Source organism: Kockovaella imperatae, assembly GCF_002102565.1.
Source record: "Kockovaella imperatae strain NRRL Y-17943 chromosome Unknown BD324scaffold_6, whole genome shotgun sequence".
NCBI lineage: Eukaryota > Fungi > Basidiomycota > Tremellomycetes > Tremellales > Cuniculitremaceae > Kockovaella > Kockovaella imperatae.
Genome location: NW_019028946.1, coordinates 399,278 through 415,598, shown reverse-complemented (window position 1 = coordinate 415,598; position 16,321 = coordinate 399,278). Strand labels below are relative to the sequence as shown.

Below are 16,321 nucleotides of genomic sequence, written 5' to 3'. Positions count from 1 at the left end.
TTCATGGTTATGAGTGCCGACATCCGAGACAGGTTGGGATCATTCATCGATCACTACCAGGACTGACAGCATGGAGCAAGTCGTCGGGGATATTCCGCCGGTGACCAGATCATGGATCATAGCGGCCGTGGGAACGAGCGTATTGGTGGTGAGTGGTGATGTCCACGACGGGAATTTTCGACTGACTACGCGGCCAGGAATGTCAACTCATCGCACCTTTACAGCTATATTTCTCATGGAAGAATGCGGTAGGACACATGCAGGTAGGATTTCTTGCTGTGATGAGTTGCTGATCTTGACAGCTATGGAGATTCTTCACCACTTTCTTCTACTTTGGACCTCTGTCCTTCGACCTTGTCTTCCATCTCTTCTTCATGTATGTCCGATCACTCCATGGCTTCTGATGACTCGGTTCAGTATGAGGTATTCTAGGCTGCTGGAGGAGAATTCATTCTCCAATCGACGAGCAGACTACATCTATCTCTTGGCTCTCTGCGCTACATTCCTCTTGGTGAGTTGATGAGCCGGGAAGCCCGTGATGGCGCTCATCCTGGCTGGAAGGCCATATCACCCCTCCTCACTCTACCGTTCCTTTCTTCTTCCCTCGCCTTCGCACTAGTATACATCTGGTCACGGCGCAATCCATCGATTAAAATGTCCCTCTTTGGTGTCATCACGTAAGCCGCAGGCCAAGATGGACGCGAAGCTCAGTCATCAGTATAACCGCACCTTATCTTCCACACTGCCTAGTAGCATTTTCCTGGTTATTACAAGGCGGCTTTGAGGCGGCTGTGGGCGATATTGTGAGAGCAGAGAAGCGCATGCCAGTGCTCATCGAGTAGGTCGGCATCTTAGCCGGCCATACATATGTCTTTCTCCAAGATTATTGGCCACGCGAAATGTGGTCTGAATCGGGCAAAGGTGAAATCCGTACTCCGGCCATAGTGTGAGTCGTGAAGATGATCTTCGGCTGATTTGAAAGTCGACGTCTATTGGGCGAACGAGCCAACACTTGAAGCAGTCCTGGTGGCTGGACGTCTAGCAGAGCGTCGTGTCGGCCGGCTATGAGCAATATTCTGGTCCGAAGGCGATATAGCCTCGATGGGGACCTGCTCAAATTCAATAGCAACACCGTCGTCCGATGAGGGCTCTGCGTCCAAAGCTTGCGATTGCCAAGTGTCTTTATCGTTTGCACTCGTCTGTGCCAGCAACTCAGTGGCAGATTGTTTGTTTCTCGTTTTGCCCTCGCCTCCCTCTTCAGCCAGAGGGTTGAGTGGTGTTTGATGTAGCTTGACATCAGCGAAATGCAGAATCCGCAGTGCCTACTTGTCCCGACCCGCCATACTCCTCCTGGAGTCGGGCACGCACGCGCAAGCCATTGATCAGTTTCACCCAGCGCTTCAAAGCGCGTTCCTCCTTCTTCACTCGCTCCCGGCTTTCCGCCGCCGCTGCGGACTCCCAATATGCCTGATGTGTCAATTCGACCACAAAAAGTGCTCACATCCAAAACGATCCGCTCGTTTTCCTTTGCGACCACGATACCAGTGATAACTGGAATAGCCCTCTGCTTCTTGAACTCAAAACCGGTCTGGTCGTTAGCAGACGAAACAATCGGGAGCTTACGCAGGCCTCGGCATAGCTGATAGTCAGCGCTTTAGCGACCTTTGCAATGCCTTTATCTGAAAAAATCAGGATGGGCATTTTCAGCTGTCTCACATGGAAGGTGCACGGCTCCGGCCGGCAACATTGTAGGGGCATAAAGGTCGATATTCCCAAATGAATTTTGAGGGATTTCGCCCTGCGTCGATCAGAACGCTCGGCAAGCTCGACTCACGTTGTGGATTGGGGGAGGAATGTAAACATCTGTCTGCCATTGAGCATACAAGCCCTGTTGTACCGCTTCTCCTCGTTCCTGCAGGGCCAGCTCTTGCATTCTTCGTTTCTGCAGCGTGACAGCCCGTTGCTTGACCCATTTCAGCGGCTCCTCTTTGTTCTTTACACGTCGTCCCAAACGCATCCAGTTCTCCGCCGTTTTACAAGACACGACATTGCTCCTCCTATAAACTGGCTCGCCTTTGAATCTGCCGATCTCTCTCTTCGGAGTGATAACCTCCTCGCGCTTGAGATGCCGCTCCAGCACATAGCTATCCGGTCAGACTGATTATCATCGAGTTCTTACATTGGATGGTCTTTGAAGCCATTGAGGTGCAGTGGCATGCCCTCGGAAAATTGACTAGTCTCCAACTCTGCGTCCTCAAGTTCGTCGCGTTGCTGAAGTTTTTTGTGAGCATGTACACTCGGACGATTTACTCACGAGGCGGTTAGGCCGTTGTAGGAATGCCGTGATCTCTGACCACCAATCTTCTTCATCCTTCCTTAGAGGAACTCTTAACTTCGACGTTTTTGCACCAAAGTTCTTGGTATAGCGCAATGTTACATCTCTTGCATGACCGTCTGGCGTGTTAGACACCACATCCCGTCTCGACTCACCTTCTTCGTATGCAACGACGTAAAGCATACGTACAGAGCCGTTGTCGGAGACAGGCTCGAAATGGGATTTCTTCCGAATTGTCCCTCTCACGGGGTCGACCGGAATCCACCTTTGGTCGGAACGAGAGTAAATTTCGCACCAGAACACAGGAGGTTGATTTGAGAGGACTAGTCAAGATAAGCAGGAGCCTTTAAAATGACTCACGCTCTGGACGTTTTCTGGCCGCAGTTGGGGTACTTGGCGTCTGTGGCGGCGGTTTCGGAGCTCTCAGTCTGTAGACGTCGGCTGGATCGATGTGCCTCCTGCGACCAGCCTGTCTAATGGTGGCCTTCTTTGTATTATTTCGCGGTGCCTTCCCTCCGTCGCTGTCTTCAGTATGACTCGGAATTGGGACCTCCTCCATATCATCCTCCTCGTCATCCTCATTGTCAGAGGCTGGACCGTTGCCCTGACGGCTGGCCAGACTCTGACCATTTCTTCCGGCTCCCTTCTTTTTCTTCGGTGTCGATTGCTTCTCCGCTCGCCAAGGAATTGCCTGTAAGGATGTGACAAGGCGCGCGCCGAGTCCACACGCTCGGGCAAGAGCAACGAATAGCTGTGCCATGACGTCGCGGGAACCTTCTTGCTGCAGGACTTTCTTCATGAGACTATTAGGTGATCTTAGGCGCTCTCCCCCGGAATTTGTCGAGAGCTTCTCTAATTCATCAAGTGAATCGCCTCTGGACCCGAACGAGGTCCCTAATATTTCCCTTCTCGTTAATCGCGGAAGCGCATCGACTATCCCTTGGACCTCATCCCAAGGTCGTGTACGTAAACCCAGGGTGTCATCAGAGACGTCGAAGAATGATTGCGACCACCAGGTAGCGAGGGATTGCAAAGCGTCAAAGAACAACCGTGATCTCTGCGCTCTGTCAGGAAAGCGGGACGGAGGGATATTGAAGGCTGATTGTAAAGGATGGGGTAGGAGAGATAGTAAGCGCGCTTTCAGCAGCATGTTATTGCACCATCTATTTCTGATTCGAGCTGAAGCGAGGAGAGCTATGACGTGCGTCTTATGGGCCTCTAGACGCAGTGCTCGATCTTTCGAGGTCAGTGGTTTTCTGGACTATCAGCCTATGACTTGGGGAATCTCACTTTCTCAGTGCCCAGGCCAGCCTTTTCTCCTTCTCCTCAGCAGTCTCTCCACCAATTTCCAGATGAATGACTCCGTTTTCGGAAGATTGGCCTGAGTCTGAAAGCTCTGCTCCCTCGTCTGACGTTCTTGGCGAGCGTGGCCAAGCATTATCCGCCATGGAAAGATCATCCAATTTCTGATCGCCAGCTAAAGAAGAGGGGCCAGCTGAAGGAATAGCTACTTCTTCCATGTCGTCCGAACTCCCGGTCTGAGACATCACAGATTGAGCCCGACCCGTTGTGCTGACGGGACTTCTGGTGGATTCCGGTCGGCTTGACTCGGCGGTCGCTTGTCGTGAGGCGACCTCCGATCGAGCGGAGGCTGCTCGCCTCTCACGGGAAACTTTACCATTCTTCACAGTGGATACAGGAGCGACGACGTTACCGAGAGATGTGGGCACGATCTTTGTTCTCTTCGGTCTTGATGCACTCATGGGAAGCCGGCTCAATGTTTGAGAGCTAGTTTGCGGGACAGTTGGAATATCATTGATGCGGAAAGATCGAAGATCGTCTCTCATCATGACGATAGCATCTCAAACGTCGAAGCCGCCAGGCGGAGATCGCCGCTCCAGCATCCGCTCGGCTTAATTATTCTTTGTTCATGATCATCCCATTCTACAACGTCTCAGGTTAGACCTCGAGCTGATGGTTCTGAGAGCTGTTCAAATCTTGTCATTAAGCAAGACCTTGATCTCAGACCGACTGGCTTCAACTCGTATTCCGAAAATACAGCGACGTCGCATGATGACTCGCCCACAGCCTGACGCTGTGGATTATGGGCACTTTCAACTGCTCCAGTCCTTTGAGATAGACTACGCGCCAGTCAAATTGTCCAAATGGCGAAGTAGCAAGACTGGTCTAACAGTAGTTGTTGGCGAGCATGCCACTCCGATAGTACGTCTGTCCCTGCGCGAAAAGCTCATCTTCTGCAGACAAACGGTCATTTCACCATCGCCTCCGAGAGTAGGTCCTCTGGCCGGGGAGGATCTGACACTGAGCAGTCTTCGATGATACCGGACGACCACATACCTTAGAACAGTTCGTGTTGATCTTGAAAGCTCTAACGATACAGTCTTATCTTCCTTGGTTCCAAGTCTTACCCTTACAAAGGTGTGCTGGATCATCTCGCCAACCGTGCAGGCAGTAACGGAACCAATGCCTGGACTGCAAATGATCGTGAGTTTCTGTGATGATCAAAGCTGAGATCCAGACACGGCATACACCATAGCGACCGCTGGAACCTCAGGCTTCCTGGACATGCTGCCTAGTGCGTATGAGAATGGATACTCTCATCCCATCTAACCTTTGTCAGTTTACATCGATCATATTCTACACCCGACTTTAACCGACGCAGGCTTTGTGACAGAGGTGCGACCCGTCCGCCTTGTTAGTCCTGACATCAGGTCCATCATATCAATGGAAAGGGCGACGATGCGGGCGTAGTCTACAGTGAGATGCAGGCTCGAGAAAATCAAGCAGGTGACTTGATTGCCTTACAGTAAGTATGCCTGACATCGTCGCGCTCACGAGTTCAGGACTCAGCGTACCCTTTACCCCGAGAGCTCTGCCTATAGAAGCGAAACCGGAGGACTGATGGCGATGTTGCGCCGTTTGACCGCAGCTCAGAGTGAGCTACATGGTGCCGTTGCTTACTGATTCAGCCAAGTCCGCGAGTATCATGCCCAGTATTACACACCGTACAATGTAAGTGCCGGGATGTCTCTCGGTCCCCGCTAATTTCCAGCTCTGTCTGCTCATTGATGGCTCTGTATCTCTACCCGACCTGTTCTCGGTGTTGAACACAAAAGTCGATCCTCTTATTCTGGAGAATGTTTCCCCGGATCAGCCTCTTCCCCCTACCGATTGGAAGCGGCCTTTTGTTGAGACGACCACCTCGAAACCACTTCTCATTCCCGAGTCACGCACCACCGTCGTCGAATTCATGGAAGAAGACGAGAGCATCGGCGAGATCTCCTTGACCTTCCTTGGCCCTCCACCAACAGATTATCGGACAAATCTTGCCATCAAACTTCTTGGCCAGTACTTGACGGAGACGGCAACGTCACCCCTGCAGCAGAAATTCGTGGAGATTGAGCAGCCTTTCTGCACCGGCATAGGCTTGTATTCTGAGGATCGAGTCAATCAGAATGAGTTGACGATGTACCTCTCGGATGTGCCCGCCAAATTCTTGGACACCCTAGCAAGCGATGTTGTTCGGGAGTTGCAAAGTATCGCCAGGACCAAAGGGCTCGATATGGAGAGAATGGCTCGGGTGATCATGAGAGACCAACGGAAACTGCTGAACACGATGGAGACGAGCGTCAGTAATGTCCTCTCTGATGCTGTCATTGGTGGTAGGCCCTGAAGATCACAGGATACCGCTGATCTCGTCAGATTTCCTGTACGGAGCCAGAGACGGAGAGGAGCTGCCAGGAGCCTTCAACGATACGAAAGACTACCATCATTTGAGCCAGTGGAGCGCTGCTGATTGGATCAATATTCTGGACAAGTGGGTCTACGCTGTTTCGCAGTTAACCCTAGGTATCTGCTCTCCGCCAAGAGCATTATCATGATAGGTAAACCCTCGGCGAGCCTAGCGTCAAAGATCGACGAGGATGAGAAGACGCGAATATCACAAAGAAAGGCCGAGCTGGGCGAGGAGAAATTGCGGGATTTGCAACGACAATTGGATAAGGCCAAGGCTGAAAGCGACGTGCCTCCACCCCCTGACATGATCCGAAATTTCCCAATAACGGATGTGAGCTAGCCTGACTATGTCGCTGACACGTTCAGCCCTCGACCCTAACTTGGGTCCCCTGCGAGACGGCCGTTATTAATGCAGCTGGGCAAGAGATTTGTGGCGACCGGGGCGATCTTCAGCGCCGACTTGACGCAGAACATGTCGAGGTCCCTTTCCAGACGCATTTCTCACAGGTCGAGGTTCGTTCGAGATTTAGCCAGGCCTGATGCGTGATAGTCGAATTTCGTATCAGTCTCCATATTATCCGACACCATCGACCTTCCTTCAGAGTTGCGGCCGTGAGTTCCCATTGGGCCGGCCATTGACTTACAACTAGTTACATGTCGCTCTTCTCTGCTGCGTTGTTCAACGTAGGCGTGAAACGAATGGACGGTACCGTTCTGTCTTACGAGACAGTCGTGGATGAACTCAGCGAGCAAGTTGTCCTTGCTCTTTACTACAGCGTTGCTAATTTGCACAGCTTCACGGTTGGCCAGAGCGCAGCTTTGAGCTATCGCGGTGACTTTGCCGAGATACTCGTCATCTCTCTCAAAGTCGAGTCGAATGATTTTGCCAAAGCGGTAACATGGATCAGAGACGTCGTCACAGGGAGCATATTCGATGCGAAGCGGTAAAGTTCAGTCACCGGGTCTTGCTTACGAGTGTCAGTCTGGCAGTGATCGCTGCAAAACAGTTACAAGAGCTTCCATACGAAAAGCGTAACGGTAATGCCATAGCGCGTGGATGGGCCAACAGACTTGCATTCGACATGGACAAATCAACCTCCGAGTCAACTGCCGTGCTTTCACTATTCGACTTTTACCCGCTAGTTGTCAACAAGCTACAGGACTCGCCAAGCGAGGTCGTCTCAGCACTGGAGGCCTTGAGGGGGCACGGTGAGGAGTCTCCGGACATGGAAAACCCTGTTTTGACACCATCTGCAGTCTTGAACTCCTCCACTTTCAGAGTTTCAGTCGTTGGGGATATCAACAGGTTAAATGGGCCAAAAGCCGTTCTTGCAGGAGCATTCCGGGATGTCAAGGTAAGATATGTGGCATTTAACGAAGCTGATAAGAGACGCAAAAATTGCGTCTTCCTTCGACCTCGCGAGAGACTCTATCAGCTCTGGGACAACAGCCCCGCAGCAAAGTGAGGCCATCGAGATCCGTCAGCTTACTGTAGCTCGCACTCATCCCTATGGCATCCATCGAGGGCTCATATGCTGTCATGTACGCAAAGGGTCCCGCGGGTTGGGAGCATCCAGACTCTGCAGCTATTATACTTGCAGCTGCGACCCTGAACGCCTCCGAATCCTATCTCTGGAAGTATATCCGTGGCTCAGGACTGGCCTACGGGTGCTGGATCCAGGTCGATCGAGAGTCGTCTCTTGTAGAATTTGCCGTCTACAGAGTGAGGACAGCGACTACTGCTTTTTCTGGAGCTCATGATCAGAGTCCAAACGCGCGAGAAGCCTACACAACGGCCGCCAAGCTCATACGAGGACTAGCGGACGGCACAGAAAAACTAGATCAGGATATTGTGGATGGCGCGCGATCGACTCTGACCTATGATTACGCATCGAAGGCTAGCACTGTTGGCGCTGCGGTGAGCGTTGCTCGTTCGAGCGCCCCTAAAACTCTAGGGCACAGCAGCATTCTCCAACGAGGTTCTTAAGGGCCTCCACAAAAACGCTGATCAAGAAATGCTGAGCAAGCTACCAGTGAGATTGTGATCAAGTGACTCCGCCATTGACAGCTGTAGGCGATCACCCTTGACGAGATACGGGACGTTATATCACGATATTTCTTACCCTTGTTCGATGCTAACACAGCCTTGGGGGCGGTAAGCGTGAACGCCGGAAAAGCGGATGAGATGGAATCAGAATTCGCCGAACTGGGTTTCTCAGTCGAAAGGCGAGAGCTGCCGGTATTCGACGAAGACGGCAGCATGGGAGAGTCATCTGGCGATGGGAGCGAAAGTGGGGACGAGAGGAGCAGTGATGGCATGGAGGAGATCATGAGCCCATAAGGCAATGCCACATTCTAGCATTGGACATTTAGCTCTTCTCCGATGCACGGAGCATGTGTCGGAGCCGGCCATCGATCGTCAGTGAACGTTAGCCTTGAGCTTGTGTTTCATGAGACTGAATCGTCTACCGAGGCTGGTCTGCACTCGGTTCAGTTGCAGTCCCTCACCGCCGTCTCGTACGATGTCTTCCAACCGTGAGGTCCCCATGGCCCCGAGGAAGGAGGATGAGGATGTTTGGAAATACCCACGTCCACCTCTGCTCCAACGGACACCGAAGTAGGTCATTAGTCAAATCTTAGTCTAATCTGCATCTCAATCAGTCTTCTACGCGTAGTCTGGACGGATCTAGAGGGAAATCAGACCGTTATCGCAGAGACAGACAAGGCCTTCCGTGTGCTCGAGACATCGTGAGCTTGAGCGCATCCCCAGCCATCTGATCCATCGTCAAGTCACCCTCCAACCTACTATCTTCCTCCCTCGTCTCTCAAGCTCCCCGTTCAAGCTCTGAGTCGAAGCACTTTCTGCGAGGTATGTATGTTCTTCCAAGCCAATCGATTCGCCTGAGCTTTCGCAGTGGAAGGGCCAAGCGTCATATTACGCTATCAGACCTCCAGGTGCCAAGAAGCCTATAGAAAACAGGATCTGGTATTACAAGCAGCCCAACCCCTCATTTGTCCCTCTCAAGGATCACGTCTCCTTCTATGCCTCCACCGGTGTAGATGAAGAGGAGGTTGGAGGCCGATGGGATTGCTTCGTCGATGATGAAAAGGTCGTCCCCCAAGCCGGGTGAGTCTCTGCAAAGCGTGATGGCTTCTGACTATAAAGGGACTTTTACGGTGGTTGGCTAACATCCAACATCAAAGGAAAGACCAAGGGTGGGCCAGGTACATGGGTATGGTGATATGCATTCTATTCATCGTCATCTTCGTCGCTCCTTTGAACCTCGTACTTCTTCCCTCGGATACCCCAAATGCCCCAGTTTGTCTTGACAGCGACGCGTGGATCCCAGTCTGCAATTTCCCACTTCTTGCTTCCAAATTCATTCTTCCCTGGTGTCAAGACCAGGTCAAACTCGTCCGAGACACCTTCGATATGATCTACAGGCGCGGTCGGTAGACCGACGTAATCTGGAAACTCGCGGAATTTCGTGTGACTCTTGAAGGATGGAGGATTCGTGCCGAACAGGGCAGAGACATCTCTCTGGAGATCAAGCGGTGAGAACGCGGTGAAGAATGCAGCGCATTTGGTCTGTAATATCTTCTTCAAAGCTAGTCTCCACGTCGTCTGAGCTTGCACCAGTGGCTGAGTCGCAATGTGATTGCCATCATGTACGCCTGCTTCCTCGTCGGTGGGCACCGAGGGGTTTCGATTCGAATCCAAGCCTGGCTGATGCGGGAATCCGAATCCGGGAGCAAAAGCGAAGAAGACATCAGTATAGGGGTCAAAGGGCCCGAGTTGTGAGTGGATCTGCTCGTACGAGGTTCTCAGACTGCTGATGGAGAGATAGGGAGAGACGTGTAATGTGTAAGATGGACATCCCCAGCCGTCGTTTTCGGAGAATTCGTACTTCTTGCCGATAAGCCGAAAGTCCTGCCTATCCATGATCGGCAGCCCAACCTCGGGCCCGACGAAGTAGATGTGGAAAATGCTTCGAGGGAACATGTAGTGAAGCTGTTCCCAGTGGGTAGGTGGTAGCGTCGACTCGGCACGAGCTCCTATGATAATTATGCGGATAGGAGGTGTGGGTTTCCATGTGGTCGTAGACTCGTTAGATCCAGGTGGCAAGTGAAGAATTGAATGAAGGGCTGAAGGAGTTGAATAGAAGCTCATGGTCACGGCTCACCAATCATGTTTCGGCGACCTTCTCTGGTGATACGACCGTTACCCGGTGTAAACGGCCCGTTCTGATGCAGAACAGCGGCTACAGTCATCGGATACGTTAACACTTTAGATAGATGTCTGACGCTTCGCTCCGAGTTGACAGAAGGGAACGAACGTGTCCAGAACAGCGTATCCCAGTTCGCAAAGGCTATGGCCTGATCGTATGGCTGTTCCTCTGAGCACGAATTAGCTATGCCGCGACAAAATACTTGCTTGGAATATTCTCAAATTCGGGGAACCTTCTCCCACTTCTCAGGTCGTGATCATCCTCGTTGACCTGTCGCAGCCTCTCGCATACTTCCGCGTGTTCTTCTGCTCCTTCTTCCCATCTTTCTTTGTCTTTGTGAGTAGGAAAACCACAATCCGGGCAATCGAAACCAGGTCGAACTCTTTCGTTGTGCCGCTCTGCGGAGACGGGGCAGATGGACACCTGTCGAATGCGTTTTGCTCGTTCCCGCATGTCCGCAAATGGCGAGTCTGCAAGGATGTGGAATAAATCATTTGCGGCTATGAGAGGTTCAAGTTCAGGCTGAGCTTGGAAAGGAGATTTGGGCTTCGGTTTTCGTGCAAAGCCGCTAAAGATCGATCTGGTCAGAGGTCGAGTGACTGTCGATTGCGCTTGGCGACTCGGGACTCTCGCTGGGGCAGACGAAGAAGTCGGGCCATGAAGACTCGCTCTACAGACAGAGGGTCCTGCTCTGGCAGCTGTAAAAGGGGACGATGGGACCCTCATGTTCTCCCGAACTGAAGATGATGAATGATGGAGGAAGAACATGATCGATTTGGCCGACATCATCACGGAAGCAAAATTTCAGAAAAGCTTAAAGTACGAAGTCGCAACTCAAATTGACCCATCCCATCCCATCTCATCCCATCCCATCCATCCTTGACGGACGACGTTATGCTGCTCAATCTGCCCCCAGAGGTGAGTTTAGTGTCTGCGACCGGACTCTTACAATGTCTCTCAGTTGATTCTCAAAATTCACCTTCATGCCCTCAATCCTTCCTTCCCCTCGACCCATCCCCAAATCCACTCCATCTTGACCCGACCTACCCCCTCTTTCGCAGCAACATATCTTCTCTCGTTATACGAGACTAACGGGCCATCGGACATTCTCACTCGATCTTTAAGGCATCCAATATGTAATACGGATGTAGCACAAGAGCTAAGGCGTATGTGGGATCGTCGACGCGGTCATTCGCCACTAAAGGCGTGGGGTGCATCGACCCGTTCAAGATCAAACCCGGCAGATGGTCCAGACGATCGAGAGGCGACATCGGACCCCACTGCTCCACCGCTGACATGCTCGGAGCTCCCTCGTAGGATCTTCCGTTCGCCTTTGCCGGAAGCCAATCCGCTCCTACACTATCTCTTCGATCATTATTCTCCTTCCCCCAACTCTCATAAGGGCTATCCCCTATGCCGGGCGGTTCTGAATTCAGATTATGCTTTGATCGACTTTCTGCTCAGGCATGGTGCCGACCCGGCTCTAAAGTCAAATCTGGTCCTGGAGATAGCCATTAAGAAGAACGATTTAAAGGCGGTCAGAATGTTGATTGAACGCAAGAGCGAGGACGTCCCATTTGACGATGTGAGTGGAACAGAGCATGGAAGGGACCGGGGAAGGAAGAAACGCCGGAAATTGTCCGACAGAGTCAGTATCACTCCAAGGCTCGTTCAAATTGCCCTGCAATGTGGATCTCAGGACATCGTCCACTACTTCGTGGAGGACAAGGGTTAGTCTAGCATCTCCTTTCTTCCATGGATCGGCTGATTGTGGACTTTAGGCGTTATCCCTCCACTGCATGGCATACTTGCTATGTCTAGTCCGACTAAGCCGGTTCGACTCGGTCGAGTCCGTCCCTTTGGATCTCCAAGATATGCATAGTCAATGTGCGGGCAAGATCACTAGTGGCTCTTATCACCTAGTAGCTACAGACTACTCTTCTCCTTCGTCTTCTTCCATTACAACTGGTTGTCTAGAGCTGGCAACGGGAAGTCCAACTCTTCGGTAAGCCACATTAGTCTCTGCAAAATTGCGTGCCTTAGTCGTCGTCTGCTCTTGAGAAACGGTCGCCTCGTCAGTGCTGCCTCGCCTAGACCTCGGTTGGCCGTGTTTGTGATGTTTCCGACGATGATGACCAGCGCTCCAGTTTCCAGGATGAGTTGCTGCTCTGACATCCGAATTTTTCACCACGGTGTGCCCGCCCTGACCAACGCCACCTGCGAAGGCTCTGCGCTCATTACCATACTCGTCCTCGTCAACCCATTCCTCGTCCTTGTCTTCAAAGACGTCTCTCAGAGGAGGCTTGGAATTCGTCGTTCTCATGACTCTGGTTCGTGGCTTGGGAGAAGCTCTCTTCCGATCCTTCGCGCGCTTGGAGCTGACTGACGTTTCGTCTCCGCCTGACCCTTGCCAGCCTTTATCAATGGAAGATGTTCGGGATGAAGCGGTCGATCTGACGCTGCTTGCCACCGAGGAGGTTCGCTGAATGGTGGCCTCGGGTATTACTCTGAAGTGGCGAACACGGGTCGAAGATGACCCTGCCGGTGCGCGGCGGTGGTAGTCATGCAGCGGCGAGGCAGGCGCAGAGCCCAAAAAGCGACCCGAAGTCTCAGATTGCATTGAGGGCGAGCGTATGGATGAAGATTGATGACGGAGCACCAGCGAGGTCGCGGAGTCTACCCTTGTGGGAAATTCAATCTCGTGCTCCGATGTTGGAGTCTGCGATCCGTGGCTCTGATGCGATACCCGCCGAGCGAGCGTATTTATTACTTCGCGGTGATCCGGGGGAACCATGGTGGAAGTGATGCTGGATCGACGTGAATTGACACTGCTCGAACGTCGAGAATAAAGCGGTGGTCGCCCATCGATAGAAGTTCGCTTGTGCGCTGGCAACGGCTGGGGAGTACGAACAGGTCCGGCGTGATGCCTAGCTACAGGCCCGCGAGAAAGGACCACGGTCGCGGAGGCACTTGTTTCTGAACCGATCTTAGCATGTCCACCGGTGACATCCCTTCGACGACGCTTGTCTTCGTTGAAAAAGTAACGGAAGGCTGCCCAAAGACTGTCGCGCTTGACTCTCTCCTGTCTCAGCGACCCTGTTTTGAAGGAGGCAGAACTAGACTGGCCAATCCCGTTTATCGGTGAATTTAGAGGGACAAGTGGTGTAGCGGCGGAATCGATCTCTGGCCGCTTGACTCTTGGTGGAGCCTTCTGGAGCTTAGAAGGGGAACCGTTCCACGTGTCAGCCTTTGGCGTCCCGTCTTCTGATTCGTCCTTATCCTCATTCCTCTTGCCTGTGAATGCCGAGGTTGCGCGTTGCAGCATGCTTAGGGACGGCGATCGCGCCTTGCGGAAGGGCGAGCTGGGCGTTGACGTCGGCGTTTTCGTGGGGCTGGTCTGAGAGGCATCGATGGGCGGCGAGGTCTTCCCGCTTCGATCTGGCGAGCGGTTTTTGGTCGTCTCGTCGCCTCGGGCATGCTTTTCCTGATCGGTAACATTTTTGGGAGCATTTTGCCGAGCGTGCTTCTCCTGATCAGACAAGCTACGCACTTCCTGAGCATCCGAGTGTTCGCCTCCTGATCGGTCTGGAGAGGCTCGTCTCCTGTTCTCTGCCTTGGAATCTGTTTGTCGAGATACGTCAATGAACGAGTCACTTGTCTTCGTGCGGACGATCCACCACATGGCAGCCGACGCATCACAGGCATTGTTTTTGACAGAGTGTTGCATCTGCTCTGCGTCCAAACCGATCAATCTGAACGACTCGAGCAAGGCCTTTTCAGGGGCCGTGGAGAATACTGCTGACCGCTCTCTTTTTAGCTGGGAGGCGTAGTCGATTAACGGCTGGATATCGAAATCGCCTGAATTACTGATATAGGATGCTCGCCTCTCCATCGTTAAGGACGAGGAAACAGAACGGCGCTTGGTGCGTGACGGGGTCCGCGAATGCGTGAGAGCGGTCAGGTATGGACTTGAAGGTGCCAATGTACCAAGATGGTCCTCGGTGAGCGAATCTTCGTCTTCCTCTGGCTGACCCTCCAGGGCTGTGCGCATAGCCACCTTACTCTTGAGGGTCGATGCCGACACGGTACCATCGCTTCCCGAGCGGCGCAAGGTCGATTGGCTAGCATTGGGATGCAGGAGCTCTAGCAAATGCTCAGTCGGACTGAATTCAATGCTGTGGTTCCGAGGCAACGACTTGGCGAGATCATCGTCGTCGATAGTCGTTGGTGCGGTGCTGTCGCTTGGGGGCTGACCCTGCTCACTGTCCGTGAAATCTTGACTATTGTCGGAGCAATCTGACGAGGGTCCTGGTGGATTGACGGTTTGGGATGAGCCCAAGGGAGATGGTGACAGAGCTGGCCTGGAAGCCACATGTGGAGGAACGAATGGACTGGGCTTGGCGGAAGAGCTTACGATCGGGAGGCCGAGGGGCGAGACTGGTATGGGAGCGGGGTCCATAGGTGTGTCGGCCGTATCTGGATGATCGCGGATGGTCATTTTGAACCATGGATGAGAGAGGATCCCTTCGATGGTCAGTCGCTCAGAGGGATCTGTTTTGAGCAAGCTTCGAATCAACTGCTTGGATTCTACCACGTCAACAACAGTCGCAGATGGTCAGGACTCACCCTCGCTGATCCAATCCGGCTCCTCATATTCGCCCTTCGTGATCTGAGCCCGCATGGCAGGCTCATCGTCTTCATCAAACGGCATACCGCCACAAAGCAGTGTATACAGGATTATGCCAAGAGACCAGATGTCCGTTTCGACTCCAAGGTATTTGCGCCCAGCAAGCATTTCAGGGCTCGCATATCCTGTGAGACTTGTCAGTTACATCATCACTCTTCATCATACCCATTGTGCCGCAGAAAGTATCCATTCTGGCCGAGTCAGTAATGCTCATGCTCAAAGCTTCTCACAGTTGACCCCTCCTAAACTCCCTGGCGAATCCCAAATCACCCAACTTGACTCGGAGATGACCATCCAACAGGACGTTTTCCAACTTGAGATCTCGATGGACAACTCCTTGACGGTGCAAGTAGCCCACTGCAACGACGAGCTCCCCGAACAGCCTACGGGCCTCGCCTTCTTGAAACCTTTTCTTCTCCACCAGATAGTCGAAAAGCTCTCCACCGGAGCATAGCTCGAAGACAAGCCATATGTGTGATTCCGTGGCAATGATTTCATACAGCTGCACGATGGATGGATGGTGTAGACGTCGATGATGATGAATCTCTCTGGTCAGGCTTGGTGTCTGTGATTTGGGAATCTTTTTGATGGCACATCGAGTACCGGTGAGGCGATGAATGGCCAGGTGAACAGATCCATAGGTCCCTGAGATATATCAGCCAATGAGCACTGCGCCGTCCGTACCTTCTCCAATAACTCGACCCAGAGTATACCCTCCAACAATGGTCAGCTTTTCACTGCCAAGCTCCCTGCCCAATTCTTGGTACGCATTGATCAGCTCAGCGTGTTTGTTGTTGCTCGAGCTGGCCCCAAGATGGTGATGATTTCCACGAGCTCGATATTCGCCCATGTCGAACCCACCCTAGATTCGACGAGTGGCCAGGGAAGGACCATGAATTGAAGCGTAAGGGGTCCAACCAAGGTCGTGCTTTTGATGCCAGGTTCGTGTCTGGGACTACAATGGATTTCCAAGTACGCTAGAGTTCGACAGAGCAGGAGCAAAGCACGGATGAGTCCTGCAATAGGCGTTCACGGGGAACGTCGAATGAATGACTTTGCACAGGACTGCAAGAGGGACGTCCTGCTATTGTGAAAGGGGAAATCGGGCGTTTAAGCTTGGAAAGGGCGTCCGCCCAAAAACAAAATATGGTCGCCTCCCCTCCCTCTTTGATCGTCGGCAGTGTCCTTGCGATCAGCGTGAGCGATGTGATGGTTCGCGAAGATCACGGCGACGGTAGATCCTTGGAGGAACAATAAGTGTGAGCTGGATGAGAGAGAGAAAGTGTGTCTTGGGGTTCACGATACGATGTCAGA

The 16,321-nt window shown here is 52.5% G+C and overlaps 7 protein-coding genes across 7 annotated transcripts; 4 read left to right on the top strand and 3 right to left on the bottom strand.

Annotated features, from left to right (window-relative positions):
* Positions 1 to 70: 70 nt before the first annotated feature.
* Positions 71 to 950, top strand: BD324DRAFT_579633 (Derlin; the record flags this gene model as incomplete). Its single annotated transcript, XM_022013397.1, has 7 exons — positions 71 to 148; positions 198 to 263; positions 303 to 376; positions 418 to 511; positions 562 to 677; positions 719 to 803; positions 843 to 950. The coding sequence occupies 7 exons, from the start codon at positions 71 to 73 to the stop codon at positions 948 to 950; spliced, it is 621 nt and encodes a 206-aa protein (XP_021871223.1).
* Positions 951 to 1,296: 346 nt separating this feature from the next.
* On the bottom strand, positions 1,297 to 3,783 carry BD324DRAFT_579270 (hypothetical protein; the record flags this gene model as incomplete). The annotated part of the gene is made up of 9 exons (XM_022013370.1): positions 1,297 to 1,467; positions 1,502 to 1,588; positions 1,624 to 1,679; positions 1,717 to 1,798; positions 1,835 to 2,144; positions 2,180 to 2,271; positions 2,315 to 2,658; positions 2,696 to 3,591; positions 3,626 to 3,783. 9 exons carry the CDS (start codon positions 3,781 to 3,783, stop codon positions 1,297 to 1,299), a joined length of 2,196 nt encoding a protein of 731 aa, XP_021871222.1.
* A 499-nt stretch (positions 3,784 to 4,282) lies between these two features.
* Positions 4,283 to 8,496, top strand: BD324DRAFT_625097 (cytoplasm protein). Its single transcript, XM_022015767.1, has 23 exons — positions 4,283 to 4,558; positions 4,597 to 4,627; positions 4,666 to 4,702; positions 4,737 to 4,840; positions 4,875 to 4,931; positions 4,977 to 5,032; positions 5,068 to 5,162; positions 5,200 to 5,291; positions 5,331 to 5,368; positions 5,409 to 6,018; positions 6,059 to 6,173; positions 6,206 to 6,422; positions 6,458 to 6,604; positions 6,642 to 6,703; positions 6,742 to 6,840; positions 6,886 to 7,035; positions 7,074 to 7,300; positions 7,349 to 7,446; positions 7,482 to 7,553; positions 7,587 to 7,814; positions 7,857 to 8,009; positions 8,047 to 8,124; positions 8,166 to 8,496. Exons 1-23 carry the CDS (start codon positions 4,310 to 4,312, stop codon positions 8,430 to 8,432), a joined length of 3,282 nt encoding a protein of 1,093 aa, XP_021871221.1. The 5' UTR covers positions 4,283 to 4,309; the 3' UTR covers positions 8,433 to 8,496.
* Positions 8,497 to 8,507: 11 nt separating this feature from the next.
* BD324DRAFT_625082 (hypothetical protein) lies at positions 8,508 to 9,341 on the top strand. Its single transcript, XM_022015766.1, has 5 exons — positions 8,508 to 8,708; positions 8,753 to 8,839; positions 8,882 to 8,960; positions 9,007 to 9,218; positions 9,258 to 9,341. The coding sequence occupies exons 1-5, from the start codon at positions 8,542 to 8,544 to the stop codon at positions 9,331 to 9,333; spliced, it is 621 nt and encodes a 206-aa protein (XP_021871220.1). The 5' UTR covers positions 8,508 to 8,541; the 3' UTR covers positions 9,334 to 9,341.
* Positions 9,342 to 11,068, bottom strand: BD324DRAFT_590411 (zinc-finger of mitochondrial splicing suppressor 51-domain-containing protein; the record flags this gene model as incomplete). Its single annotated transcript, XM_022013789.1, has 3 exons — positions 10,527 to 11,068; positions 10,276 to 10,488; positions 9,342 to 10,237 (listed from the first exon to the last, which is right to left on the bottom strand). The coding sequence occupies exons 1-3, from the start codon at positions 11,044 to 11,046 to the stop codon at positions 9,342 to 9,344; spliced, it is 1,629 nt and encodes a 542-aa protein (XP_021871219.1). The 5' UTR covers positions 11,047 to 11,068.
* Positions 11,069 to 11,174: 106 nt separating this feature from the next.
* On the top strand, positions 11,175 to 12,202 carry BD324DRAFT_600855 (hypothetical protein; the record flags this gene model as incomplete). Its single annotated transcript, XM_022013922.1, has 3 exons — positions 11,175 to 11,238; positions 11,282 to 12,050; positions 12,102 to 12,202. The coding sequence occupies exons 1-3, from the start codon at positions 11,215 to 11,217 to the stop codon at positions 12,200 to 12,202; spliced, it is 894 nt and encodes a 297-aa protein (XP_021871218.1). The 5' UTR covers positions 11,175 to 11,214.
* Positions 12,185 to 16,320, bottom strand: BD324DRAFT_625079 (hypothetical protein). Its single transcript, XM_022015765.1, has 5 exons — positions 15,692 to 16,320; positions 15,238 to 15,652; positions 15,173 to 15,198; positions 14,947 to 15,132; positions 12,185 to 14,907 (listed from the first exon to the last, which is right to left on the bottom strand). The coding sequence occupies exons 1-5, from the start codon at positions 15,855 to 15,857 to the stop codon at positions 12,254 to 12,256; spliced, it is 3,447 nt and encodes a 1,148-aa protein (XP_021871217.1). The 5' UTR covers positions 15,858 to 16,320; the 3' UTR covers positions 12,185 to 12,253.
* Between the last annotated feature and the right edge of the window lies 1 nt (position 16,321).

Coding starts and splice junctions, on each gene's coding strand:
- BD324DRAFT_625097 (XM_022015767.1), top strand. CDS start 4,310: ATGGTTCTGAGAGCTGTTCAAATCTTGTCATTAAGCAAGACCTTGATC. Junction 7,301..7,348: donor GGAGGCCTTGAGGGGGCACG/GTGAGGAGTCTC, acceptor CACCATCTGCAG/TCTTGAACTCCTCCACTTTC. Junction 8,010..8,046: donor CTAGCACTGTTGGCGCTGCG/GTGAGCGTTGCT, acceptor CTAAAACTCTAG/GGCACAGCAGCATTCTCCAA.
- BD324DRAFT_625082 (XM_022015766.1), top strand. CDS start 8,542: ATGAGACTGAATCGTCTACCGAGGCTGGTCTGCACTCGGTTCAGTTGC. Junction 8,709..8,752: donor CTGCTCCAACGGACACCGAA/GTAGGTCATTAG, acceptor CATCTCAATCAG/TCTTCTACGCGTAGTCTGGA. Junction 8,961..9,006: donor GTCGAAGCACTTTCTGCGAG/GTATGTATGTTC, acceptor GAGCTTTCGCAG/TGGAAGGGCCAAGCGTCATA.
- BD324DRAFT_625079 (XM_022015765.1), bottom strand. CDS start 15,857: ATGGGCGAATATCGAGCTCGTGGAAATCATCACCATCTTGGGGCCAGC. Junction 15,653..15,691: donor GGGTCGAGTTATTGGAGAAG/GTACGGACGGCG, acceptor GATATATCTCAG/GGACCTATGGATCTGTTCAC. Junction 14,908..14,946: donor GCCGGATTGGATCAGCGAGG/GTGAGTCCTGAC, acceptor TTGACGTGGTAG/AATCCAAGCAGTTGATTCGA.